This window comes from Tetrao urogallus (genome assembly GCF_951394365.1).
Source record: "Tetrao urogallus genome assembly, chromosome: 23".
In the NCBI taxonomy this organism is placed as follows: Eukaryota; Metazoa; Chordata; class Aves; order Galliformes; family Phasianidae; genus Tetrao; species Tetrao urogallus.
This window is the reverse complement of record NC_136836.1, coordinates 610,284-637,234: the sequence shown is the minus strand read 5'-3', so window position 1 is coordinate 637,234 and position 26,951 is coordinate 610,284. Positions and strand designations below refer to the sequence as shown.

At 44.4% G+C, this 26,951-nt stretch overlaps 1 protein-coding gene across 2 annotated transcripts in view; it reads left to right on the top strand.

Annotated features, from left to right (window-relative positions):
* PUM1 (pumilio RNA binding family member 1) overlaps positions 1-26,951 on the top strand; it is a gene marked incomplete at both ends in the record, with an annotated part of 63,277 nt that overhangs the window by 28,017 nt on the left and 8,309 nt on the right. The window contains 11 exons of one of the 2 annotated variants that reach the window (XM_079546200.1): positions 727-997; positions 6,143-6,236; positions 7,626-7,727; positions 12,886-13,037; positions 15,250-15,388; positions 17,008-17,151; positions 18,109-18,405; positions 20,172-20,408; positions 24,849-25,116; positions 25,622-25,751; positions 26,518-26,646. In XM_079546200.1, coding sequence (XP_079402326.1) covers positions 727-997; positions 6,143-6,236; positions 7,626-7,727; positions 12,886-13,037; positions 15,250-15,388; positions 17,008-17,151; positions 18,109-18,405; positions 20,172-20,408; positions 24,849-25,116; positions 25,622-25,751; positions 26,518-26,646 — 1,963 coding nt within the window. Of the gene's footprint in view, positions 1-726; positions 998-6,142; positions 6,237-7,625; positions 7,728-12,885; positions 13,038-15,249; positions 15,389-17,007; positions 17,152-18,108; positions 18,406-20,171; positions 20,409-24,848; positions 25,117-25,621; positions 25,752-26,517; positions 26,653-26,951 lie in introns of both variants that reach the window. The other variant, XM_079546199.1, reaches the window with a different exon arrangement.

Here is a 26,951-nt window from a genome sequence, read left to right as displayed (position 1 = left end):
ATCTTCTGTGCTGTGAGAGCAATAGGAAAAACCTGGCTTAAGCAGTGTCGTAAGGATGCTATAATGTACACATAGGAAAGCACTTGTGAGAAGGTGGGTGATAACTGATAATCTGTACTGAGCCCCTTAATTCTGCACTACATAATGTTATTTTCACACCAGTTGTTAACTACATTGTGAGAGACTGCTTTGGAAAAATACCTGCTGTAGGTGTTGTCCCTGCTTAGAGGCTGGGCTAAACTGCAGTTGAGTTTTTGCACTTGTTCCTCACATCTCACGAGTGATGAAACTTGGGCTACTGATAAAATCTGAGAAAGCCTTTCTGTTTCTTGCTAGTTTGCTTGCTGAGCCTTATGTTGACACCTAGAACTGTAGAAGGAAAACAAATACACTGTGAGATGTTTACTGCTTGCCCTTGAATTGGGATGAACAATTTCTCACTTCAGTTCAGTGCTTATGTTGAGTAAGTAGGAAGCCATGACAGCTATTTCAAAAAGCTTTCAAGTGAGCTGCAGTGTCACAGCTTTGTTAATAGTTACACAGGTTGTTCTGTAGAATTTGTAAAAGGAGGATCTGGAATAGCTCCCTAGAATTTCTTTTTTTTTTAACCTTTATAGCATCATCTGCATTATCTCTAGTGAGTCGTACTGCATTGCTCTGAACTGATGCTGTGTGGCAGCACTGAATGTACATGCTTAGTGATGGACCTGTTTCCTCTCTGTGCAGCCGTACACCTGGTAATTGCCAGAACTCTGCTAGTGAAGTAGATCTTCTGGGTCCAAATCAGAACGGATCTGAGGGCTTAGCCCAGCTGGCGAGTACTAATGGTGCCAAGCCCGTGGAGGATTTTTCCAACATAGAGTCACAGAGCGTTCCCCTGGATCCCATGGAGCACGTTGGCATGGAGCCTCTGCAGTTTGATTATTCTGGCACCCAGGTACCTGTGGACTCAGCTGCAGCCACCGTGGGGCTCTTCGATTACAATTCCCAGCAGCAGGTAAAGTTCTGGCACAGGGTCCTTCTCTGCTGCCCTGGTTCCTCCCCGGAGGTCTCAGGGTGTTGATGTGAGCTCAGGCTCTCGTGCTGTGGGCAGGATGGCCGAAGGCTTGGGGTGGTTTCTGTACACCATACATCTGTTTATAGATGGATCATTTCTAGCTTTTGAGTAAGTGTGCAGTGGAGAGGAGTTTTTAACTAATAAAATGTGCTGATCAGCAAAACTCCTTGAGCCTTTCGAGTGACTTACAGGCTGTCTAGCCCTGGGGCTGCAGCCCAGCTCTGGGGTCAGGGCAGTGCTGCTCAGAGGCCAGGCTCTCACTGAGCGTGGCTCAAAGCCTGTGATCGGAGTCCAGTACTACAGAGCTTATCTGAGCCCAGCGGGTTTGTTTGACCTTTTCTCCCATATTAGAGGCACAAACTGCTCAGCCCAGACAGGTAAAGCAAGTCCTTGCCTTGCTGTTTGGCCTCTCCTGAATGCTGGGCCAGGATCCAACCATCGACCTGTAATCTTGTCCTGTTCCTGCTCGTTGGGGTAACAACTGTAAATGTTTATTGCTTTCCTTTTGTGCGTGTAATATTCTTCAAAGAGGAGTGAAATCCTTTGTTGTAGCTTATTGCAGAATTTTAGCAGCCCTGAGTTTCCTGGAATATCTGATCTTTTCCAGCAAAATAAGCCTGATAGGCGCTGTGTACTGAGGACGGGCTGTTGCCACGTTGATGCTAAAGGCCCACCTTCAGAGAGTTATCATGGTCTTAAAAGCAGTATAAATAACTGCATTACAGTTCATTCAATTGTTCTGTTAGATAGCATGCTGCAGCAGTTAATGGTGGACATCTTTAAAAATGATTAAGCTAAATAGCTGCTGTATAGTTCAGAAAGGAGAAAGAAGAAAGCTATTTTCAAGGCTTTGTCTTACTCTGATGTAGAACTTTTAAGTGCCTGTCTTTGTATATTTCAGCTTCTTAAAACAGTGAATCTTGTTTTGTTCTGTTCAAACACTGTTGGAGCTAAGCTAACTGATTTTTAAGGAAATACTAGGTTTAGGAAAATAACTGCAGAGATGTAAAGCCTGTCATTTGTATTTTGTCTGGCAATATTTTCTGTTTTAAGGCTCATTTGCAAGTTACTTTTCTCTCCTAGCCTTTAAAAAATAGGATTTAAAATAAACACATCTTGAGCCTCACAAGTAAAATGAATAAAATAGAAAAATCTCTCAAAGCAGTCTGCCTGGAAAGCGTGTGCGCCAACATGGATCTCTGGGTTCAGGCTCTGGATGGCCTTGTAGGCAGACCCGTTTCTCCTGTGTGAAGCAGATAGGTTCATACCTATGCAGAGCTGATGCAATCTCACTGTAATCTCATGCTGGAAGCTCTTTTTTCTGGGCTGCCTATGGGGCTGCAGAGCTCTGAGGCTTCTATAGCTGGGACTGGGTGGGTGTGCAGGGTGTCTGGGTAAAATAGGCTATGTAATGCATGTGTTTATTTGAAAATTTCAGCTTAGTTGCAATAGCTGCTTACACCCACAGCAAACACAAGCAGCAGGCTTTTGTAAGTGTAGTATTAAAGACAGGAACTTGCTCTTATTTCTCTTCACTGCCACGTGTGCCCTCTCAGTACACGCTGGTGTAAATGCAGTGTGTGCTGGCTCAAAGAGGAGGACCCATTTCCTTCATGTGATGGCTGGCAGCTGCTGGTTCTCAGTATTTGCTGTATCTGCAGTTAAGACTTGCACTTCAAAAGACACATGTCTTTCATACGGGTGTTGTTCCATTTGCTTGTTGTCAGAAGAAGATGCATCCCGGACCAAGGATCTCTTCTTTAATAATGCCTTTCTTGGTCCGTAGGGAAGCATCATATGCTTTGAAGGGATTACAATTAAGTGCAGCTAAAAGCAATATTAGGAAGGAAAGGTCTTATCTCTAATCAGATTAGATGTGGTTGTCAGATGTTTATATTGCAGAAGCAACTGGATTACAGAAATCTAATTGTGCAGTGTTCCCATAACTGAGTAACACAGGCTGTGACGTTTTGGGTCCTTGAAATTCCCTCTGTGTCCCACACACTGCAGTTGGTGCTTTGGCTGCATACCTGTGTGTGCAAACTGCTGACATCCTCCTGAACTACCTCACCTGTTTGCAGGTTAAACTGAGTGTAATTTGTAACAGGCTAAAATAGTCCTGTGAAGAGTTTTCTTCCTTTATTTCCACTTAGCAGATGCCACAATACAGATGTGGTTTAACCCAAACTCGGTGCACGGTTTCTGAATAAGATGGCAAAAATCTTTAGTGGAGTTTTACCTTTAGCCTTTGATTTTTTTGGAATCTGGGGCTGTGCTGTCAGCAGATGGAGGCAGTGCCTTGAGGCCTTAATAACACTTCCACTAAATGCTGATGCTGATGATTGCCATTGCTGTGTGGTATTTATCTGCCCGAGCACAGCCTGAAATTCTGCTCTGCTCCCCTCTCTGTGTTACAGGAGGTAGAAAGCTGCAGAACACTTTAGCTGTTCACGCAATTTCTTCACGGTAAGTTGAGCCTTGGCTTGTAGGCTTAGGGAAACTGCATTTCAATTTAAAGGCTTTCCACAGACAGACGGAAGGAATCCAGCCCTTCCTCCTGTGTGCAGCACAATGTAAATGGCCAAAGCTTTGCATGTGGTTTTAAAGAAAGCTCAATAATATGTCTGGGAAAGCAGTCATAGCTAAATCTGCAGGTTTCTTTGTGAGATTAGGGTGCAGAAGAGGGATGCTCCTGATATTCTATTTGTGAGGCAGATGAAAGTGCTGTGCCCTGGCATCCTGTCCCTTTTTCTTCCCATCTGTTACATTTTAGGTAAAGCATTTTTGTTCAGTCTTCCTCTTACTCTAATGGCTGTTGGCAGCGGCCATTTGCAGCGCTGGCTGCTGTGCCCTCATTTCAGCAATGGCAAATAGACAGAGCTGGTGTGGAACTGGAGGTCCGGAAGTCAGATCTCACAGTGAGCAGCTGCGAACAGGAGGGAAAGCAAGCAATAGTAGTAATAAATAAAAACCAGTGGGGGAAAATACTCGTGCATGGAGTAGCTGGTAGTAATTAAAAAATGAATCCCTGGGATACAGTTGGGAGATGTGGAAATCTTCTCAGTAATTTCTGAGCATTTAAAACATTATTTTCAGGGAAGGTACATGTTTCTCTTGCCCCTTGGACCAACGACTGGTTATGTAGCATTGCTTCTGCTGCTTGCTGCGGCACAGTGCAGCCCAGCAGGCTGGAATAGCTGAGCCAGGGGTGCAAGAGTGTGGAAGTGAGTGAAGTGTTTGTAGCAGAAGAAAGCTAGAATGCGTGGATCACTGAGATCAGTAGAGCAGGAAAGCAGGCTCGTTGTTCATTGCTGCAGCAGTTTGGGGTTGTTTTGTTTCTAAACTGATAGTTTGGCTGACTGAGCTAAGAACACGCTGCTGAAGGCTCCCACAGAGCCAGGATCCTTCAGTCCATGTCCCGTATGTTGGTGTATGTGATGTGCATGCTTTATTGAGCTAAGCAATGGCACCGTTTGATCCAGCTGCTAACGGTATAGCAGAGAACTTTATATAAGCATCAGGTATTGCTGAGTGCTTTTTTCTGTGTGACGACCACTAGGCCAAGGGAGGTGATGAAATCCCTGCGGGTGTGTGATGCGTTTCCCAAAAGGAGCGTTATGGTACTCCTCAGCTGTGCAGAGGGGCACCTCCAGGGGTCAGCAGTCAGTGAGAAAGGCAGCAGTGACTGGGTTGTGATCCCCAAGTACTCAGTTTCCACCTCGTGATCTTTGCACGTTGTTTCTCCTTCTGAACCTATAAAAAAAGAGAAGAAAATGGATGGAGGCTGTCACCTGTCCTCATTCATATTTTCTGCTTAAACAACACAGCTCCTCTTCCTGCTCTTAGGAGAGCTAAGTACAGTCTGCCTATAATTGCATCTCACTTTCTAAATGATTCTCTGCTTCTTGTTGGTTGCAGGTTTCTGCCAGAAATTTGGGCAGCATTATTATTGTTGCTTTTGACAGCAGAAGCTTTGGTTGTCTTGGTTGGGACTTTGAAAGGAAGGCAGGGATAATAGATGTGAAAATTGTATAGCATTTAGGCACCGGTATTTTTGGTTGTTTTTTTTTTCCCCAAGCAATTGCAGAGAGAAAACATGTATCACAGTGGTTTATGAAGTCATTCACACCTCAGAAAAGATCACTTTGGGGAGTAAATGGGAGGAACGTTGCTTCTGAGAATTTTTAGGGTGGCTTTCAGGATGTATTTTCAGTGTTCTTACTGGAGATGAACAATGGTGTGCTAATGTTGTGATTCAGGGAGTGTTTCATTGACTTAAAGGCATCTCTGGCACAGGAAGTGAGCTTAGTGAGAGTCTGGATGAACAGGAAAAAAAAAAAAGGGGCATGTTCTTTTAAAGACTCGTGGTATTCCTTCCATATTAAGAATGACTGTTCTCAGTAATGCTGCACATTGTTCCCAAAGACTGGAGCGAACTGTAAGTTGGCAAGCCTGGATGTGCTTTGGATGACTTAACCAAGAAGTCCCTGGGTCTGGTTTCTGTCTGTGGTCAAAGAATACGTGCTGCTTGCCTTGTTTTACGTAGGTGATGCTGGAGGCTAGAAAGTAGAGGAAAAAGCATTTTCTCCCTCATTTATCTGAGGGTTTGTGAGCTCCTGCATCTATCCTAAGAGCTTCATCTCTCCCATGGGAGCTTTCCCCTCTGCCTGCTGTCCCACGACCCATTTCAGAACACCTGTGAAAGCAGCCCAGGCTGCCAGCTGATGCAGCAGTGCTCCCAACGTAGCTGGTGGTGCTCAGGCTCTACAAGAGCTGTGGCAGCCCCTGGTGATCCTGTGTGTGTGAAGCTGGGGAGGCAGGGCCTTGGGGCACTGTGCAGAGAACAGCAGAAGAAACCGTGGGTAGGGTTTAGCTGTACTTGAGAAATATTTTCTTTTTAAGTGGATCATCACAGGCAATTGGTTTCAAATGTACTGTTCTAAATTTCCTTTTGAAATGTTTCCTGCTAAAAAGGAGTGTCGGTAGTTGTGTGAATAAAAGTAGAGGAATCTTTTGTTGTTTTTTTTTTTTAAATTGATTTTTGTGCATAAATAAAGGACCGTATTTGTTCTTTTGTCCCTTCAGTTGTTCCAAAGACCGAATGCACTTGCTGTTCAGCAGCTAACAGCAGCCCAGCAGCAGCAGTATGCATTGGCAGCTGCCCATCAGCCTCACATAGGTAAGCCTAGTATTTACATTGCCTTTTTCTAGTGGTCTCTTAGTCCTCAGAGTATTTTGGGAAGACTACAGGGAGAAAGAGTTGGTAGATTTTAGAGAATCCTAGATGTGTTTTTCCAACTGGTAAGTACCTGAACCATAAAGAGAAGAACGTTGTCTGAAGACTACTTGAAAAGTCCTGGAGAAAAAAAGTCCTTGTACAGTTGCAAGAAGCTCCAGAGCAGTCATGGGAGGAGTGACACACACTTACTTTGCTGAACAGCACTCTGAGCAGTGGGAGCGTTCTGAAGTACTTGCTTGCTCCAAGTCAGGTGTGAATTGGCTGCACTGAAGTGAGGAAGACATGTACAATCCTGTGTACACCTGAACGTGTTTTCTACTTGACAGTCTATGTTTAAATTAGCACAAGGTAGAATTTTAGGCTGCTTGGGGTCTGAATTTAACTTAAAGCTGTAATTTATGCAAATGCATGATCTGTAATATTAAAACAGTATGGATTAAGTGGGAGGAAAGCACTTGGATACTCTGTATAGAGTAAAGGACCGATGGAAGGGCTACTCCTGGATGATTAGAGCTGAACAATCTCAGGGTTAAATGTTTTTAGTACAGCAGGCAAATTAACGGGTAGTTTTTGGAACCTAAAAGCCCATTGTGTGGGGTTCTCTCAGCTCTGTGCTGTGCAGTTATGCACTCAGTGGAGTTCAGGGATAGACCTGAATTAAAATTCCTTGGCTTCTCGACTTATTCTCTTTCACCTTTATCACCTTCCACACCCCCTCCTGCCCCCCAGTAATTTCTCTAATGATTAAACTGTACCTTGAGGAGAAAGATAGTGCCTGCACAGACACTAAGAGCAGGCCATGATGTTGTCCATGCATTCCTGAGCTCCTTCCAGACTCACAAATTGAAGCACTGCTACAACGGCATGGCATGGCACTCAGAAACTAGGGAAAATTGATAACTTACTCATCAAAACAAGCAATTAGATAATGTTAACATCTAACTGGTGTTAATAGCCACTTAAACAGCAAGGGTGTATCTGCACTGCTGAGATACCTGAGCAGTTCACAGGTACTGTATGTCACTGTTATACTGTATGCAGGCTGTCGTGCCGCTTTAGCCTTCTTAATGCAGCACTGCATGTTTGGAATCCAGTGTTTCTTTTTTTTTTTTTTTTTTTAATGTAAATTATATCCTCTCTAGGTTGTTGTAACAACACTGGGAAACACAGGGAAAACAACCAATAAAAAGCCTGAAAATACTAAAACAACGTGAGCCCTTGTTCCGCAGTGTTCAGTCAATCGAGTCCCCAGCCAGATAGCTGGAGGTATTTCGGTAGGGCTTCAGTTCTAGTCAAGTTTGTTTTTACTGACAGGTGTGTTTTCAGCAGGTCTAGCTCCTGCTGCCTTTGTCCCCAATCCGTACATCATCAGCGCTGCTCCTCCAGGAACGGATCCGTACGCAGCCGGGCTCGCCGCAGCTGCCACATTAGGTGAGGTGCTTCCACTTGCCTGTGTGCTCCTGACTGATAGCAGCACTTAATCATTAGTCCTTTGTGATCACTGTAGAATGTATATCCTTGCAGAGTTAAAGTGTTTGTCTTGGAAATCTTTATTTTCTTTAGATTAGGGGTGATAATTCCTGTATAATGCCTGCTGTAGATTCTCTTTGTTGAGGATGAACAACAGAGCAAGTATGAAATGAAGTGCTCACAGATAAATGCTGTCACATGCTTGGGATGTTTTGGTAGCTGGTAGTACTGAAAGATACCTTTTGAAAATACACTTTGTAAATACTGAAAAGGTGGAAGATGTGTTTTCCTACCAGTAATTATTGTATCTTTTTGCTGCTCTAGCTTGATATACTGTGCAGCACATGCTGTGATATCTCTTCCTTTCACTGGATGTTTCTGAAGAATTTATGCTTTTTAGATTCTGTAGGTAAAAACACCCCAGATCTGCTGCAGGGTTCCTGCAAGGAGTGTGTGGCTGTCCAGATGGCAGGCAGAGATGGTGGCTCTTCTCTTTGTGCGTGATCTTCCTCCCAAACATTCGTGTATCAGTTTCCAAATTCTTTCCAACTGTCATAGCCAAAGTTGTTGTATCTTGAGATGACAGCTCAGTAAAACAGCTTATCAGACAGTGAGAAGAGCACATTGCACGTTGAACTTTCGCTGCATATGCCATAAAGTTCTGGCCTAAGCAGTCAGGGCAAAAGAAGAATGTACTTTCAGAAGAATATTTTTATACCATGCTTCACTTTTCTTTTACCACCTGGAGTGGGAGCCTGCTAAATTTTAAATAGGAACAGCTTAATTCAGAGTGATGATTGTTTTTTTTAGTGGAGGCAACACACTGTTCTATCTTCCACTTAGATGTAGCTTGTATGCTGATTGCAGATCTCTTCTGCTGTGAGCTTGTACCAAATGGGGACTGTGAAACCTTGGCTGCGTGTGAACACAGCAGTGCTAAAATCGATTGTAGGTTTGGGATGTGGCTTGTTATCGTGTTTAACAGCCATTAGATAAGTGCTGCTTAGCTTCTGAGCTGGGGGGCTGCTGTCAGGTCAAGCTGTGAAATGGGATTGTAGTAACCATGAGCAGCTTGCGTGGCATTTTTCTAATGGGTCGTATGGAAGTATGTTAAGAGTTAAATTTGTAGTTTGAAGGTGTGGGCTTTGGACTTTTTGGCTGTTGTGCATTTTGTATGCTGATTGCATAATGACAATGGAAGATAAGTGTGGGCAACGACGTGTTGTGAGCAGATAGATGAGGCTGTGATGAGGTGGAGGAAAGCCAAGAGTTAGAGTACAAGGATATTTCGAGGAGTTGATAAGCTGCCATGTGATGAGGAAAGTGTAGCAATGAATGAATGACCTGAGCTCAGTGTGGGCGATGTCGGAGGCAGCATTACTCAGGTCTTGCTGGAGAGGAGGGCACCAGAACAATGTCAGGTCCAGTCATGATAAGACTACTTTGGTGCCCTTTGTGATTAACTGTTACAAAGAGAAGATTCTGGTTGGCCTTTCTGCATCGCCGTAGTGCTTTTAACACTTGTGTTCATTCTGAAGTAATACACTGAAGTTCAGAGGAGCAGCAGGTCACTGCCTGGATTTCGTAGGTGACCACATCTGGAAATCCTGCAGCAGTTACAAGTGTGTTCTCAAGTTATTTTTTTTCTCCCGTTTCTCAGTAGTGTTGAAGTTGCAACTGCCTGAATGTCTGATGGAGGCCTCATAAATTGCAGCTAGGAAATAAACCCCCTAGGATGCCTAAAGCTTCCCCAAACTTAGCATGAGAGTCTCTTCTTAAATAATTTTTAAACTTGATGGCTCTTGAAAACAACAGAAAGAGTGTGTAATTCACTGCAGTGTGCTTACTGTATTGCACCACTGAGAAATGAGTTGCTTCATCTGTTTTGTTGGGCTTTGGACTCTGCTAAAATGGCAGTGCAACAGACTTCACTTCTGGCTGTTTGTTTGAGTGAAGGCACCTTTTATGTCTAGACTCAGTTTTGAAAGCCTTTTCTCTCTTTAAGAGTGAGTGATGTGCTGCAGGGATGTGGAACTACTGAGCTGTTTAGAGCTACAAGTCTACCCACAGAAGGCCTCCCTGATTTGTAAGGCAGCATTAGATTGGAAAGACTTGGAGAAGTTAATGAGATGGAAGGAATGAATTGAGATTTGTTGGTAGTCTATTGTTCGCAGTTACTCTAAGGAGTGGAAACTTTTGTGTGTTTTATGGCAGAGATGATTCTGCCAATTAAGAATGTATCATTATGGCAGCTTTTGCATGATTATAAGACTGTCAGCCCCATGATAAGGCTCTTTTCTTCACAACAATAGCAACAGTTAAAAGAATAGCACGTTTGAATAGAGGGAAGGACTTCCTAGGCTGGAGAAAAATAGCTTGTGAGTTCAGTCCTCGGGGAAGATGCTGCTGTCTTTAAGAAGTGTGAAATTACTTCTGTCATTTGAGAAAGATGTCAATTAAAAATAATAATAAAAAAAAGAAAAATCTTGTCTCTTTTAGGACAAGTCGAGAAATGTTGATTCCCTCCGAGGTATATAATAGGTAGAAAAGCATTTCTGTTCTTTGTAGAAAAGTGGATGGTGGAATAATCTGCATACAGGAAAAACACAGTGCTCCGAGACTAAAGGTAGAGTCTGTTCAGAGCTCTGTTCTCAAACCGGGCTTTCTTAGAAGCCTCTCACTTGGTGCTGATCTGTGTCCTGCACAGCCAGCTCAGAGCTGGAAACAGGTACACACTGCCTGGGACAGGGCTCTGGGGAGCACGTGGTGCTGGCTGCGGTGTGCTGTTGTGCACAGGTGCCCCTACTGGTGTGGGTCTGTGCTAGCTGTAGGGCAGGGCTTCGTGGGGCAGCACCAGGGTTGGTGGAGTTGAGCTATTTCCCACTCTATCTGAGAAGACCCCGCTTGGATGTCTGCAGCTGCTGTACTGATAATTCTGCATGGATCAGCTCAAGTGTTGTAAGTATTTGGTGAAGTCCCTATTTGCACACTTGCATTTTCAGACGTGGGGTTCTGGATGCTGTGGTGTCACCAGGTCCTTACCCTTGGCAGGAAGTGTCATTTGGTCCTGTTCCTGCAGCTGTGCTTTCTGATTGGGAGATGTTAGTGTCAAGGCTGAGACTAAAAGGGAGGAATGTGCCATGAATGTGCTTTCATTGGTTCTGCTAGAATCATGGAATGGCTTGGGTTGAAAAGGACCACAGTGATCATCTGGTTTCAACCCCCTGCTGTGTGCAGGGACGCCAGCCACTGGACCAGGCTGCCCAGAGCCACATCCAGCCTGGCCTTGAATGCCTGCAGGGATGGGGCATCCACAGCCTCCTTGGGCACGTTTATTGTTTGTTAGAAGGAGTATTTAGGAGTGTGTGTGTGTGAGACATAGTAGTGGGAACACTTGATTTCAAAGGCACTAAGCAGCTTTTATTTTTTCCTGTATGTGCGTCTTTAATAAGCGTAAAAGCAGGTGTGATGTCTGCAGAAGTAAAGAAGCACTGTGTGTGTCTTTACGGGTCTGGCAATGATGACACACTTGCCCTCACTGAGAGCACTGTTCAGTAATGAGAGCCTCACAGTGTGCACAGCTGAGCTGGGCTCGCAGGGATGTGCAGAGCTCTTTTAAGCCCTGCTGCCTGCAGACTTCAAAGGCTTTGTCTCCTCTCCTTCTAAACACCTCAGGCTTCTGCAGATCTGATGAGCAATCTCTAACTAGGAAAAAAAAAAAAAAGAAAAAAAAAAAAAAGAAAAACTTCTAGATTCTGCTTACTTGATAATTAAAATTGAGATTAAAATAACCCAGAGCCATGCCCGAATTTTGCCCAAGTAAGGGGTATTCAGTAGCCCAAGGGCAAAGGCAGACACTCATTCCTTGCCTAAAACCTTGCAAATTGTTTTCTCCTGAGCACAGGAGCACCCCAGCTCTTGGCATCTGTATTAAATGAATGGGAGCAGGTTGTGTCTCCTTTGGTCAGACGGAGCGCTGTGAGTTAGCTGTGTTCTCCTCGCAGTGACTTACTGAGCTAACTAACAGCACTGCATGAACGACTTGGTTAGAACTGAAATGTTAACTCCTAAAATAGAAGCTATTTTTTTGCTTCGTTGAAGACCGACTTTGTGGTTCAAATTCACTAGATAGTTGTTTATTTGTCTGTCCAATATGCAGCACTCTATCTTTAGGCTGTCATGCTGCAAGGTGCTTTTACAGCAGGGAAGTGCTATTCAACTCCTGGGATAGGTGTTGTATTCGAAGAGCAAAGGAAATACTTTCCTGGTGACCTTTTCAAAAGATACAGAGCAGAGAGATTAAAAATACTGCTGGATTCACACAGGTGGTGGCAGGGTCTGTGCTGTTCAGTGCCAAGGGCTCATCTCTTCTTCCACGTTGTGCCGTGACACCAGGATTATTTAAGGATACGCTTTGCTGTTTTACTGTCACCCAACGAAGCGTACAGTGCCCTGAGCGCTGATGAAGCACAGTGCTTGCTTTGTTCTTCTCTCGAGATAATTACTTATTTAAAAAAGAAACAACTTTTAAATGGAGGCAGCAGTTAAAGGAAGGTGGGGTGTGGAAAGATAGGGGATCTTCTGGGCTCTTTTGTGGTGGTTTGTGAGCACATGGTAGGAGTGAGCAGCTGGAGGAACAGCATTTCACACTTGGGAATTGATGCTGTCTGGCTGCGAAGAAAGGTTATTATTTTATACCTTATTTATTGGGAGCTAAATGATGGATGTTACTGAGCCTCAAGTGTTAAGATTAGGGGAGACTTCAGTGTCTCTGTTGAGACATTTCCTTCTGTTTATGTTAGAGGTAAAAAGTTTCGTTGCTTCCCTATAAAATTAAGGCTCACCAATAAAAATGTGGAGTTTCAGCAGGATCACTGTCAGCAGGATTGGACTTCAGCTAAGGTAAAACCAGGTAAAGGTGAAACTTTCAGTTCTGACTAATAAGCTTTCTTAAAATGAATGTTACAGATAGCACAATCCCTTCCTATTTGGAAGGACTTTAAAGCTGGTAACCTTGAACTAAGATTTGTAAAATCAAACACGGTGTGCAGATATTTTTGGTGACTGCTGTGTAATGCTGGTGACACCGCAGAAGCTCACCAGTTCTCTTGTGTTTCAGGCCCTGCAGTTGTCCCTCACCAGTACTACGGAGTTACACCCTGGGGAGTTTATCCTGCCAGCCTCTTCCAGCAGCAAGCTGCAGCAGCTGCTGCTGCCACTAACTCAGCAAATCAGCAGACCACTCAGCAAACCCAGCAGGGCCAGCAACAGGTATGTAGGTGGGGCTTTGGCACATGAAATAACGTACAGTCATTTATTAGCAAGCATGTGCTGGTGATGTGTGAGTGGAAGTCATGGCTGTATTCATGTGTTTTCATCTGTTTTCATGTGAAAGCTGTGGAGAAGATGAAAATGTGTCCAATACTCCGTGTCAGTAAGTGGCGAGTAGTAAGTGGTTAGTAAATCCATGAAGTCAAATGCTAGAAGGATTAGGGTCACCCTGCTGTCCTTCTTTGGGTTGTGCTCCCACTAGATGTGTGCGTGGATGTACTCTGCTTTGAGCTGAAAGAGGGGTCTGTTGGACAGATGTCGTGAGCTGGACTGGGGCTTCTGTTCGTCGGCTGGCTGTGCTGCACAGCTTCCTGCTCTGATGTCTGGATGAATCACTGCTCCTCTCCTGAAGTTGGGTTAATACAGTACTGTCAGCTGCTGTCCCACGGGAGTTCCTTCTTGGATACAAAATGGATTTATTATCCTACTGAAAAGGGAGGAGATGCAGAGCCTTCTATTCTGGCCTCTGTGCTTTTGAGATTTCAGGCCTTAGAGAAGATTGCAATTGACAACTACGTTTAGTAGCTTTTGTTTAAAAAATAAACAACAACAACAACAACAACAAAAGACAGCAAAACCCTGAAGCTAAAAAAGATTATGTAGTATTTTAAGGCCTTTTCAGATAAGAAAAGCAATGATGTTTCACATCAGTGGTTCTGGACCAGTGATCAGAAGGAGAATGCTTTGCTCCTGACAAAGTTAATCATCAACCTCCCTACCTGGCAGGTCTCTGACAGGAGTGTGCTAACAGACCTTCTGCACACATCCATGCATGCAGGTAAATGGAGTGAAGTGTGGCACATTGTGCTTTGGCATTCAGACTGGGAACCTTTCCCCTTTAAATAGGTACGTGCAAAGAGAGCTTCTGCAAAGGCTTAAGCTATTAAAGCATATCTATCAATCATCAGTAGCCTTTATGATATTTTTCGTTATTCTGTAGCCACAAAGCAGGCGTGAGTGGGGATTGCGTGTATTGTTTTTAATGCAGACTTTCTGTCTGTAAGAAGATAAGTGTACGTTTTTGGATGAAATCCTTTGGAGAAGTGCTGAGGCGAATGTTTTAGAAATACAGTGATGAGTGTGGACAGTCTGTTTGTGATGCTCACAACATCTTAGGAGGGATAGTGTATTTATAAAACTGCCAGCGCTTCACTTTCTGCAGCACGTCGTCCATCAGCTGCGTTCTGCAGAGTGCCTGTGCATGGGGTGCTTACCAAGCAGCTGCAGCTTGTGAGGCTTCCAGGCTGGAAAGAGGTGAAGAGTTCACGTCCAGGCTTTGACAGCAGTAGCTAGCTCTGGGATATGTCTCAGGTCTGTTAGCTTCAATATCCTCCCCCAGTCGCCCTGCAAAGCAGTTGGTTGCTTTTCACAGCTTTATCCGATGACAATACAATGTTAATTTTTGCAACAATGCATGCTGAGTACCAAAGGACAGCTCTTCTAATGAGCTGACCTCACAAGTGGCTGCAGGCTCTAACATTACCACTGAGTCAAAGGCTGTTGCAGACAAAGCCTGTCGCAGGTAATTACAGGAAAAGTCAGTTTGCCATCTTCCCTTTTCAGAGCAACTTGTGCTTAAACCGCAAGAGCCACATAGAAAAGGCTGTGTGTGATCTCTGGTCATTCTTTCCAGTGAGTAAGTGTCGTGTCAGTGGGTCACTGTTTTCTGAGGTGGATGGCAGTTTGGAAAAACCTGTGTCACCTCATGTCATCAGCCCACAGCTCTCAAGTCTGTAAAGGTTTCTGCATAAGTGGGCTTTCAGTGTGCTCTTGTGGCAGAGACCAAACGTTATCTCTAGTGGGACAGATGGCTCACAGAGGCTTCTAATGGAGGATGAGGACTGAAGGTATGTCAAGAGAACAGAAGAAACTGAGAATAGAAGAATTGAAGCTCTTTGAGATTATGCTTGAGAAGCCTGAAGAAGGGTGTGTTATTTAAATTGAGTCTTAGGCATTTACCCATTGGAAACAGTGATGATGCTTTTGGTGGTGAAGGCAGTTGTGCTCTGAGTGGAGAGGAGGGATTGTCATGAGACATCTGCCACTGTGTGCAAGAACTAGCAGCTTATGTTGCTGCTGGATCCTGCAGTGTGGTTATTGTGGCTTATTCCTGGGTGTTGATGTAACCAGACCCGTTTCCTGTTTTCTCCAGGTTCTACGTGGAGGAGCCAGTCAGCGTCCTTTGACCCCAAACCAGAACCAGCAGGGACAGCAAACTGATCCTCTGGTGGCTGCTGCCGCCGTCAACTCTGCCCTTGCCTTTGGACAAGGGCTGGCAGCAGGGATGCCAGGTAGGGAGTCCGAGAGGGCTGGGACTTGTCCAGTGAGATCCAAGAAGGTTACAGCTGGAGTCTCTGCATGGTGTCACGTTTGCCAGGCATTCATCAGTTTTGTTTTTATTACAGCGTTTCATGGTTTTAATCTGTGGGTATGCAGGGCATTTTGGAGAGTCTGTTAGACACAGCATAACCACCAGTGCAGCATTAAGCTAAAGCAGGGTTTGGATTCCTGTATCACAGGTGAAGCAAATGTTACCAGCTGAACTGATGCGTTAATTGCGTACCCAAAATTGATGGCTCCTACTGAAAGTCGCTTCCATGATTTTCTGTGGTTCATGCTACCTTATGTGATTTTTATTCTAAGACCTCTGAGATATCTTAGTACTGTCCATTAGCCTTGTCTGCCCATCCCTGTCAAGTGCTTGATTTTAACAGGTGAAGGACTTCCCCTTCATAATTTCTTCCAGATAAATACTAGTGGCTTAGAGAAGAAAAAGAGGCAAAAGTAGAGTTCTGTTATAATTTTGCAGGAGAGAAGTGCTGCGTGGGTTTTAGCTCTGATCCATGAGTCTGTGTAGTGCAGATGCTTCTGACACTGGTTATGCAAAATACTGTTGTAATGACAAAGTGCATATGTAAGTGTTCTTTTGAATAACGTGCAAGTATGTCCTGTTGGTCAGATGCAATCAAAGAGAATTATTTTGGCCTCAGGTCTGCTTACTGGAAGTGCCACACGGCTGCTTAGTGTGGTTGTTTTTTTTTTTTTTTTTTTTTTTGTTTTTTTTTTTTTTTGTTAAGGCTTAAGAAGAGTGTTGCTGTATTCAGTTACAAAGTGAGCTGTAGCATACATGCTTTCAAGTAATCTGTGGACTTGAGTCTGTGCTGTTGGGGTTCTGGAGGCTATAGCTTCAAAACTAATGTTCACAGAACACTTTCCTCTTTGTGACCCCAGTGTAGGGAAGGACTTCGTTTTTTTCCTGTGCTGTTCTTTATTCTGTGTCTGTAGAGTATTTTAGTCTAAAATGCTATAGCTGGTACCCAGTACCTAAACTGAGCAGCTGTGTGCTATGGAAGGACTGCTGCTTGCTGCTCTTTGTGTCATAAGCATGTTTTTTGTTTAAGAGTATTTGTATGCATTTAAGAATGCTCTATTATAAATATGTATCTTCAAAAGGCACATCTTGAACATAGCTTGAAATTCTCTGCCTTATTTGTGTGTGCACACAGAACTGCTCCAACATGCAGTGGGAGAGATGGAAGCGCAGTGTGCTCACATGGAGTGTGCCAGCACAGGCTGTACTTGTAAGGGAAAAGAAATAGCACTGTAGTATTTTAAGACTCTTTTTCCCCCTCTGGGTAACTGAATTTACACAAAGGGCATATAGGAGCTTCAGGGAGAAAAAAAAAAAAACAAACTTCCCTTACTGAAAGACTTAGAGGTAGAAATGCAAGTGTGGAAGTCGTGGGTGGTTAATGCAGAGAACTTGCTTTGCAAGAATCAAAATTGTTGTTGCTTTTCTCCTTTACCATTGTGATTTTCATTTAGAAATGTTACCAAAATGCAGTTGTTTGTGCCCACATGTTGTGCTGCTCGTCACCTCACCACCGTGTGCTGTCATTTCTCTCTCCAGGGTACCCTGTGCTGGCTCCTGCTGCCTACTATGACCAAACTGGTGCTCTCGTGGTGAATGCGGGGGCCAGGAACGGCCTGGGGGCACCCGTGCGCCTGGTGGCCCCTGCGCCAGTCATCATCAGCTCCTCTGCAGCACAGGCAGGTGAGTTCCAACCCAGCCAGATGGAAACCTGCTCCCACCACAGCGCCTCCGTGCACAGGGAGCGGGACTGAGCCCCTCTGTGCCCTTCTGGCAATGATGACTCACTTGCCCTCACTGAGATCCACTGCAGGGATTTTGTTGAGAGCTTCTTCTGGACTCGTGAGCTGAGCCTTGAGAAATAGCCCTGAGAGGCAGCATAGCACAAACGGCGTCATTTTGCTGAATTTTGTGAGTTATTCCAATTGGTCTGCTGACACTCAGTTTCCCACACAATAAAGGGCATTAGCCTATGTCAGACTCCCTAATGAGAGCCCTGCTTACATAAAATGTTATATGCCTGGTCATTGCCACAAGTTGTTTTGGATTTTGTTAGGGTTGTTTTGGGAGTTCAAGGTTTAAAAGCAATTTTTCAAGCAAGAATCTATGTGTAAGCATTCCTGACCAGTGTTGCTAACAGATTATGAAATGGGCTTTTAAATTGTTTCCTTGTAGCTCTGGTTTATTTTGCTTTTTTTCTTTTGCTTTGGAACCGGCTGGAAACAAAAGTATTTGGTTTTGATGTTCTTAGCACTGCAGGAGTGGGTTTCATGCACTGATTATTTCTAAACAGGTTCCTTGATTGGCTAGCACTAAGTGTGTGCCTGAGTTATTGGATCTCGGATCTTAGGGAACTTGTTTGATCCACGTAGCTGTAATAATACAAACAGCAGTCATAATAATTTTACACTTTGGTATTCGGTGGCTCCACGCAAGCCTGATGGAGGAGCACAGGTTTAGAGTAAAGAGGTGTTTGAAGAGTTTGATGTGAGGGGGAGATTTTCATCCTGAGGGAAAAAAAAAAAAAAAAAAAAAAGAAAAAAAATCTATAGGAAATAAGAGGAACGTGATGAAACTTGACTTCCAACCCCGATACAAAATGGATTTTTCAAACTCTGCTTCCTATTACTTTCTCTACAGCAGTTGCAGCAGCAGCAGCTTCAGCCAACGGTGCTGCTGGGGGCCTGGCAGGAACCACCAACGGCCCCTTCCGCCCCCTGGGAACACAGCAGCCCCAGCCTCAGCCGCAGCAGCAGCCCACCAACAACCTGGCCTCCAGCTCGTTTTATGGCAACAACTCACTCAGCAGCAATTCCCAGAGCAGCTCCCTCTTTTCTCAGGGCTCCGCCCAGCCTGCCAACACCTCGCTGGGCTTTGGGAGCAGCAGCTCCCTCGGTGCCACGCTGGGGTCTGCACTGGGAGGCTTCGGGACGGCAGGTAGGAGCTGCGGCTGCTTCACTGGGAGCTGTTTGGCTTTCAAAATGCACACTGTGTTCTGATGAGACTTCTTTTAGCAGAGAATACCTTGAGATGATACATTAAATTATTTCTGTGCATTTGACGCGTTGTCAGACATCCTTTTGCTGCTGCACAGAAAGCTGTTGAACGGCTTTGGGTCACCTCGCCTTTAGTTGCATGTGCTTGGTGGAGATACTGGCCTGGCAGGAATCGGCTCCGCAGGGGTAACTGTCTGTGTGCTGACTCTTACTCAGCAGTGGCTGAGGAACTTGCTTCTGGTGGCTTGAGGAAGGTGGTTTCTGCGCTTTATTCTGGGCACTGTTTCTGTCTTACTGCCCAGAAGAACCCAGGACTTGTGGTTGCAAGAAATATGGAAACTTTCTTTTGATTTGCTCGTAGGGCAGTTGGAGACGATGATTTTTTTCAGAATAAAACCAAACCAGAAAGATGTCTGTGGGTTGAGATTTTTTCCTTTTATTTTTAATTGATTTTATTTTTGAAGTAGAACAATTGTTTTAATTGCTGCTTAGTCTTAGAGGTAGTAATTACGTCCTGGACTTTGCTGCTTTCATCAGTCTGAAGGGCAAGTCAAAGCGTGCCTTCAGAACCCGGTCCTTCAGAAGAGGCCGAGAGATGCAGTGCCCCCGAATCGAGTCGCTGCTTTGTTTGAAGGCTACTCTAAATATTTTCCTTAATCCCAGCCTGAAAATGAGAACCATCTTGAATTAAAGTAGATGCAGAATTCACTTCTTGCATTCCAGTTCATTTGACTAATTGAATTTGGTGACTGGTTTGTGCAAAGCTGAGGTGCACGAGCTTGTTTTCCCTTGATCCGTGAACAAAAATGTGATGCTGTTGCTTCTAGAGGTTATGTACAGTCATGGAAAAAAAATGATTAATTCATTACAATCATTAACAATTCTACTATTAAACGAGATTTTAATGCAAAAATGATTATTTCTCAAGTGTGTTTGAGGAGGTTTTTATTTCTTGTAAATGAAAACTCTCCAAAATGTTTTTATGTGCTTAACTTAAATTCTGATTTCTATCTCAATAAATAAATGCAAACAGAAGTAAAAAAAAAGAAGCGACTCCTCAGCTGTTCTCTAATGTAATGAAAGGTGAGAAGGAGGGTTCCAAGGAAATGTACACGAAGCTATATATGCTCTTAAGTAAAGAATAGGTGAAATCTCCCGGTGGATTTGATTTAGCTCTGATGCCCAAAGAACAAATATGAGGCAATGCTTGTAGGGAGATCTAATAACTTCCCTTAAACAAAGCAAAACACTGAGGGGAAAAGCCCTTTGAAGTGTACAAACCCTTCTTTTCAGGGTTCGGAAGCAAAATGCAAGTGCTTGCACCCAGAAGCCAAAATACTTGCTGTCATTTGTTTTTTTTTTTTTTCTTCTGTCGCTTCCTTTGGGTAGGTCGTATCTTCTGATCTTTTGGCTTTTGGAGCTGTATTTCTGGATGTCTTCTCTCAGAATGTAAGCTACTAAACTGTAGGAAACAAAGGCAGGATTTGGGCTAACCAAGGATTTCTAACTTGACAACCAGCAACGTCTGTAATTACTGCATTTCGTTTGGGCACATGCACTACCCTTAGGAAAGCAATACCATCACACCAGAGTGTTGCTTATAGGTCCTATGATGGTTTTGTCAGTTCTGCAGGCATCTTCAGGTTTTATGCTGTCTCAGCAGCTTGTTGTCCATGCTCACTCACCTCTGCTCTCATCCTCTTTCAGTGGCTAACTCCAACACTGGCAGCGGCTCTCGCCGGGATTCCCTGACAGGGAGCAGTGACCTGTACAAGAGGACATCCAGCAGTTTGACACCTATAGGACACAGTTTTTACAATGGCCTCGGGTTTTCCTCCTCTCCTGGACCTGTGGGTATGCCTCTGCCCAGCCAAGGACCTGGCCACTCTCAGACCCCACCACCTTCCTTATCTTCACACGGATCTTCTTCCAGTCTAAACCTGGGTAAGAGCCACAATGCCGCTGTCTGAAGTTACTGCTGCTCTGCTCTCCCTTTGTGCAGAGATGCCAGCACGGCCCTGCTGTGTGGGGGAGGTGCGTGTGCTCTGCTGGCTGCTCTTATTGCTGCCACAGATTCCCTGCTTTTGCAGAAGCTGGTGAATTGCTGAAGCAGAGTTGCAGCACCTGTGTTCTGTGTTGGTGCCCCTCTCAATAGCTGAGCTGTCAAATGGGAAGGGATGTGCATTGCTTCCTAAATTCTTCATCTCTAAATGATGACATTTCCGGGTGTTTTAAAAACAGCTTTCTCACACAGAGAAAGCACCAATTGTTTGTTATCCTTGAACTGAATAGATAAGTAGATAGATCCATAAAGAGGTTGCAAAATATCCAATCGGTTTTCAATAATAAGTTAATTAACTTAGGATAAAGCTTCTTCTCGTAACCGAAATATGTGATGTTATCTGGGGCAGTAATTCTAGCTGAGGATTTTGGTTTTGCTTTTGGAAAATTCCCATCAGTTTAACATTATCAAAGCACATTTGCACGTGACTTTCTTAGTTTTGGTTAAATACGTTTCTTCATGCAAGTTACATCTCTTAGTTGGCCCAGAACTGTTACATGCAATAAAGGCTTTAAAATAAAGCATGTATTAAATAATAAAGCAGTACTGATCTGAACTTCCTGAAGCATTCATTCCCAGGCCTCATAAACAAAAAAGATGGGTTACTCTTTGCATCTGTGCCAAATAATTCAGTGTTTGTTAGAATATTGCTTTGTTTTGGTTCTGTCAAGTATCTGTCTGGATGTAATGCAACTTCAGTTTCTCAGAATGCTTCCTACATGCATGCACACTCTGTTACTCATCAGATAGTGTATTTGTTTACTGAATGTGTGTGTGATAAATGCTGATTCTGGCTAAAGGTTAGTATGAAATAGTAATAAATAGGATTTTTGAGATCAGCCTTAAATTTACCATCTCCTCTTGTTCTGAGCTTTAGTAGAGTTGCAAAGAGTTTTAAGCTTTATTTATGCAGCTCTATAGTTCTTAAGCTGACAGTTGAATAGCTACACTAAATTAATGCTAACGACTAACCAGAGTCAAATTCTGGCTCTAGGAAAAGTCTGTTGCCCCCACAGGCAAACAAGAATGAATCTTAAAAACTGGATCCGACAAGGGTTAGTCTGTACCAAGAACAAACACTGGAGGAAAAGGAGAGCTGGCATTTACACAAGTGGCCGTGCCCCACGCAGTTAGCAGGGGTCTTCCCGTGCTGACAAGATGCTCCTTGTGGCAGCTGTCAGCCCTCTGGCTGCCTTCATGCCTGGTGGTTACTGCAGGAGAAGTCTCACAGCTGGCTGTGGGCTTTACCTTGAAATGTGTAGGGTCATTTTATTGTGGTGTCCTTCACCTGTAGTGTCAGACACACTACGATTCTTGGAGTTGTAAAACAAGTTTGAATGCTATGAAAACATCACAGGCGTTAAAGAAGCTTGAGGCAGGCTCCTTTTCTGGAACGATATCAAAAATTGTTTGTGATAAAGAGGCTGAGAAGAGTTTCCTTAATACGTAGAAGTGAAAGGACAGATGGGAACACTCAAATGTGGCGTTTCCAAAAGGGAAATTAGAGCAGCCCAGTTTAGAGCCAAATCCCTTCACTGTGAGGTGTGGAGGAGTTGCTTCGTGTAGTTCAATTCCAAGGTTACAGGACAACTCAAGAAGCTGGTGCTGGATCCCATGTGCAGTCAGGAGAAGTACGGTTAGATGCTGCTTGTGTGGTGGCTTTGGCTTTGTCACGCAGGGATGTAAGAGTTGGGTGTTTGCTGGGCTTGTTGTAAAGGTTCAGCTCCTGCTCTTGTGGCTTCCTTGAGAGCTCACGGCTGTGAAAAATGGTGTTTGTCACATTACTTCTGGTGCTATGAAGTGACCTTGTGAAATATCTGGGCAATCACAAGTACCTGAAATCAGCATGCAGTCCTTATGAGAACTGCTGAGGGAGGAGAGCTGAGCTAAATATGTGCTTTAAGCTCAAAGGTGTGTGCAACATGTGCAAGTGTGCATAGCTGAGACAAAAGCACTGTGGGTTTATATGGTGAAGGTACAGCCTTCCTCTGTCAGTCTGTGTAGAACAGAACTGTGCCGCGCCTGATTCTTCTGCACAACTCCATGTGCTGAGTGCTGTCAGAGTGCTTAGCGTGGGCAGCCAGGTGCTGGCACGGCCTGATGGCTGCAGACAGCTTGCAGACCTTCTCTTGAAGCTTGTTCTGGCTGAGGTCACAGAAATCTGTCAGTACCAGCAGCTTCGTAGAATCACACAGTGACTCGAGTTAAAGATCAAATCCCAGCCCCTGCCAGGGGCTGATTGCTACCCAGCAGCTTTGCGCATCTGTTCTCTGGGAGTCTGCCCCTCTGTTCCACCTTGGTGTCCCACAAGCTTCATCAGTGCTTCTTCCACCTCCCCCTCACCCCCCGTGTGGTTCTTGAACAGGGAGCATTTCCATTCTGCTTAGATCACATCTTGTGGTCCCACTCACACATTAGGGTACAGGAGCTTAAGATGCTCAGGAGTTTGAAAGATGGGTTTCAGAAGCACTTGTGTTACTAGGAAACCTGTCCCTACATGGTCTCTGATTCCCAGTATGATGTTGAACCTTACGGAGAGACCTTCAGTCAGCATCTCCAGCAGAAGGGAGGCCCTTAGGGAAACGTGAGTGGTTTAGCTAGACCCTTCAACATGATCAGAAGCTTTGGCCCTACCTCTGGTAGAGAAGGCTGTACAAAGGATACTTTCCCTCTGAACTAAGAGACAGGACATAGATGGTAACAGCATCAATGCTCAGCTCTTTCCACTTACAGCCATTTGTAGCAGATCAAGAAGCAGTTTTTCATTTCAGTGCACTGTGCCATGGCTCTGACCTGCTCCAGGCTTTGGAAAAACAAAGGGTAACTGAGTGCTTGGAGTGCAGCGGAGACTCAGTACACCACTGCTCATTAATTTAGCTTCCTTTACCTTAGAAACTATTGATTTCATATTCCCTTTGCGTTTGCTTGTCCTTCCAGCAGTAAGGAATATCACTTAGTCACTCGTTAGAGCTCTTAATTAAAAAATCAGCTAGAGACAATGCTGGCCGCGCCATTGGCAAAGCAGCACAATGAAGAGATGGGAACGGGAAGTTCTTGAGTTGCTTTCCTCCTGAGAAAGCAGAGGTTTGGCAGCAGGTGGGGAGCAGTCAGAACATGCCTGCCTGCTCAGAGATGGGGAAACTTAATTGGCCCGTTATCAGATACTTAATTCTCATATAGCGTTTCCTGTATGGAAGCTTCCTTGAGGCATTGCTGGCAGGGAGTGCAGTTCACTCTGTTCTTTTTTTTTTTTTTTTTTTTTTTTTTTTAATTAATATATTTTAATTTTGGACCTGCTGTTTGCATGGCTGCTGGGAGAAGGCCTGTTCTCTTTGCAGACAGACCTACGGACCTTTGCTCTTCCCTCTCCTCCATTGCAAAGATCACTTGTGGATTTTTTTGGGTGGTTTCCCTTGCTGCCTCCTGTCGGCTGTCCCGGTGGCACATTCCCATGTGATAGGAGTATTCTTAACAGATCTCTAGCCAGCTCTAGAGAAATCACACACCCAAGTAGCTTGCAGCCTTTGGCCAGCAGAGGGATCCCAAGCCTGCAAGAATGAGTCCTGTGCTGCTGAAGCGCAGTGCAGAAAGTACAGGCAAGAAAACGGCCTTTACAGGTTTAAGCTGACGGCTGTCAACACTTGCAGTTTCCTGACTGTGTGATGGATGTTTCCCAGGTCTGTTGCTGGGTAACAGTGCTTTCTTAGTATGAATGAAAATGTTTAGTATGTATTTGAAAGGATTCTTTGTGAGGTGTGAATTAACTTATTGGTGTTTATCTGTATTGAATAGTGATTTGTTTTGTAATCTTTTTCTACTTTCTTCTTGCTGCCTTTTTGCTGTTTAATTTTGCTTCAGTTCTGTCCCTACACCTGTGACATTTCTGTTTAGATGGGTTGGGTCAGCAGCAGAGTAGGTGGGGAAAAAATGGAGGTGAGGAACAAAATAAAGTAATTTGAAATCTCGAGTTAGCAAAAAATGCAAGCAGTGGATTGACTTGTATGGTTTAGACAATGCCAACAAGTGAGGAGCAGAAGTTGTCCAGGCTGTTCTTTTCTGAACTCTTCAGTTCATCCCAACCTAATACACAAGTGCCATGCTAAGGAGCTGCTCGAATTATTCCCACCCAAATTATTTTGGGGGCAGTTGGTTTAGCTTGGTTGAGAGTACTTCCCTATTTGAACTGTGTCATAAATCCATCTTGATGGAAAAGGAATAATGAGAAGCAAAATGCCATGCGAAGGCTGTGTGTCCGTTTGAAACGAAACAGCCAAGGGATTCGTTTGCGTCTTTTGAACCCCTTTGGTTTTTATGACTTGCAGGAGGGCTCACGAATGGAAGCGGCCGTTACATCTCTGCTGCTCCTGGAGCTGAGGCCAAGTACCGCAGTGCCAGCAGTGCCTCCAGCCTCTTCAGCCCCAGCAGCACGCTGTTCCCCTCGTCTCGCCTGCGCTACGGCATGTCTGACGTTATGCCCTCCGGCCGCAGCAGGCTGCTCGAGGACTTCCGCAACAACCGGTACCCCAACTTACAGCTGAGGGAGATTGCTGGGCACATCATGGAGTTCTCCCAGGACCAGCATGGATCCAGGTGGGATTTAAAACCTTGTGCCGTAGGCAGTTTTTGCGACAGCTGCTTTTGGATTTGACGTGGTTTGGGGCTTGCGTTGCATCCTGAAGTAAAGGAAAAGGAGGTGTGAAAAGACATTAAGCTGGGTGGTGTAACACTGACCCTCCTTTTCATGGGCTGAAGTCAAGTTCTTATAGCGTGGCTTCCCTCTCCAAAAAGGAGTTTGCTTGCTAGACCCGCTGGTACAGCTGAACTCATTTGAAAGCTGCCTGGATGTAAGACCTTGCTATGTCACTCTGTTGAGACCTGCTTTGCTTGAGCCTTTGGCGTATGGATAATGGCACGTTGGCGCACACCTCATGAGTGCCACCACTCAAGGTTTCAGATTGCTGTGATTTAGGGCACTTGTTTTCCAAAGACCTGTATTTTGTAAAAGCTCAGGGTGTGAAGGTTATGACTGGATTTTTGTTAACAAATGCTCTGAGGACGCATTTGCCAGTGGCATCACAGCAGCCTTATTTTTCAGGTTTATTCAGCTGAAACTGGAGCGTGCTACCCCAGCAGAACGTCAGCTTGTGTTCAACGAGATCCTCCAGGCAGCTTATCAGTTGATGGTGGACGTATTTGGAAATTACGTCATCCAGAAGTTCTTTGAAGTAAGTCTTCATTTCCTCTATTCACAACTCTTGCTCAGATGCCTGCTCAGATGTCCTGAGGCATAGGCTGAGTTCTTAGAAGCCATGCCGTTTGGCTCAGCTTGGGTATCTGGCTACACTGATGTCACTTCATCTCCACGTGCTGCTGTATCATTCCTGTCAGGGTGATTGTAATGTGGGACTAAAAATCTCTTCTGAAGAACAGATTTTGCCTTTTGACCTGAAAAAGCTGGAAGAATAAATCACATATTGAGGGGACTGAGATCCAACAAGTATTAGTTTTCTGTCTCAGTGGATGCTGCACTGAGCTGTCAGTTCTCATGTACTTAGGAATAATACAAACTTTGAAAAGCACTTGTGTTAAAAACACAACAGACAGCATCCACTGAAGAAAAGTGTGCGTTTCCATGCAAGGGGAGTGAGCAGCTGCTTCTCTCTCCTTGAAACTGGTCAGTCCCTTCTTCACTCAGCCTTGGTAATTTTAGTTTGTTTTTTAGTCCACTATTTTATAGCAACCCTCTCAAGGGTTACTGCATTAGCAAAGTGGCTCTGGAATCTGTTTCTAATGTGTCAGGCATTATCAGAGCCAGAACAAACATCTCACTTGTGCCTGTTCAGTTCCATTGAGCTATGGCTGTTATTTTTTTTTTCAGTTAAGTACAGTGTTTCTTGTTTAACACTTCGGTATGACAGACTGGGAGGGCTGCTGTGCTGCTTGACCACACGAGGATTTTGTGCTTGTGGTGATTGCTTTTAATCTTTCCAGTTTGGCAGCCTGGAGCAAAAGTTAGCCTTGGCAGAACGTATCCGTGGGCATGTTCTGTCCCTGGCTTTGCAGATGTATGGATGTAGGGTGATCCAGAAGGCCCTTGAGTTTATTCCCCCAGACCAGCAGGTAATTGTAAGTTTCAACTTTAACTTTCTTCTTGATGTTGAACGTTTCTTGCTGTTTGGTGACATGAACTGTAATCTTCTGTTACTCGCGGTTGTGTTTGTGGATGGTGTTCTTTCGGTTTGGTTTATGGTACATCTGTTATGTTTCTTGTGCATGATAATAAGTATGTGATACTGTTCTCAGGTCTCACTGTCATCTCCTTGTTCCACTGAACAGCTGATGGCACTGGTTCTCTGTTGATTCCCTGCAGTCAGATGATATAGGCTAGCTGCTGATGGAATTATGAATGTTAGTATGAATGAGAA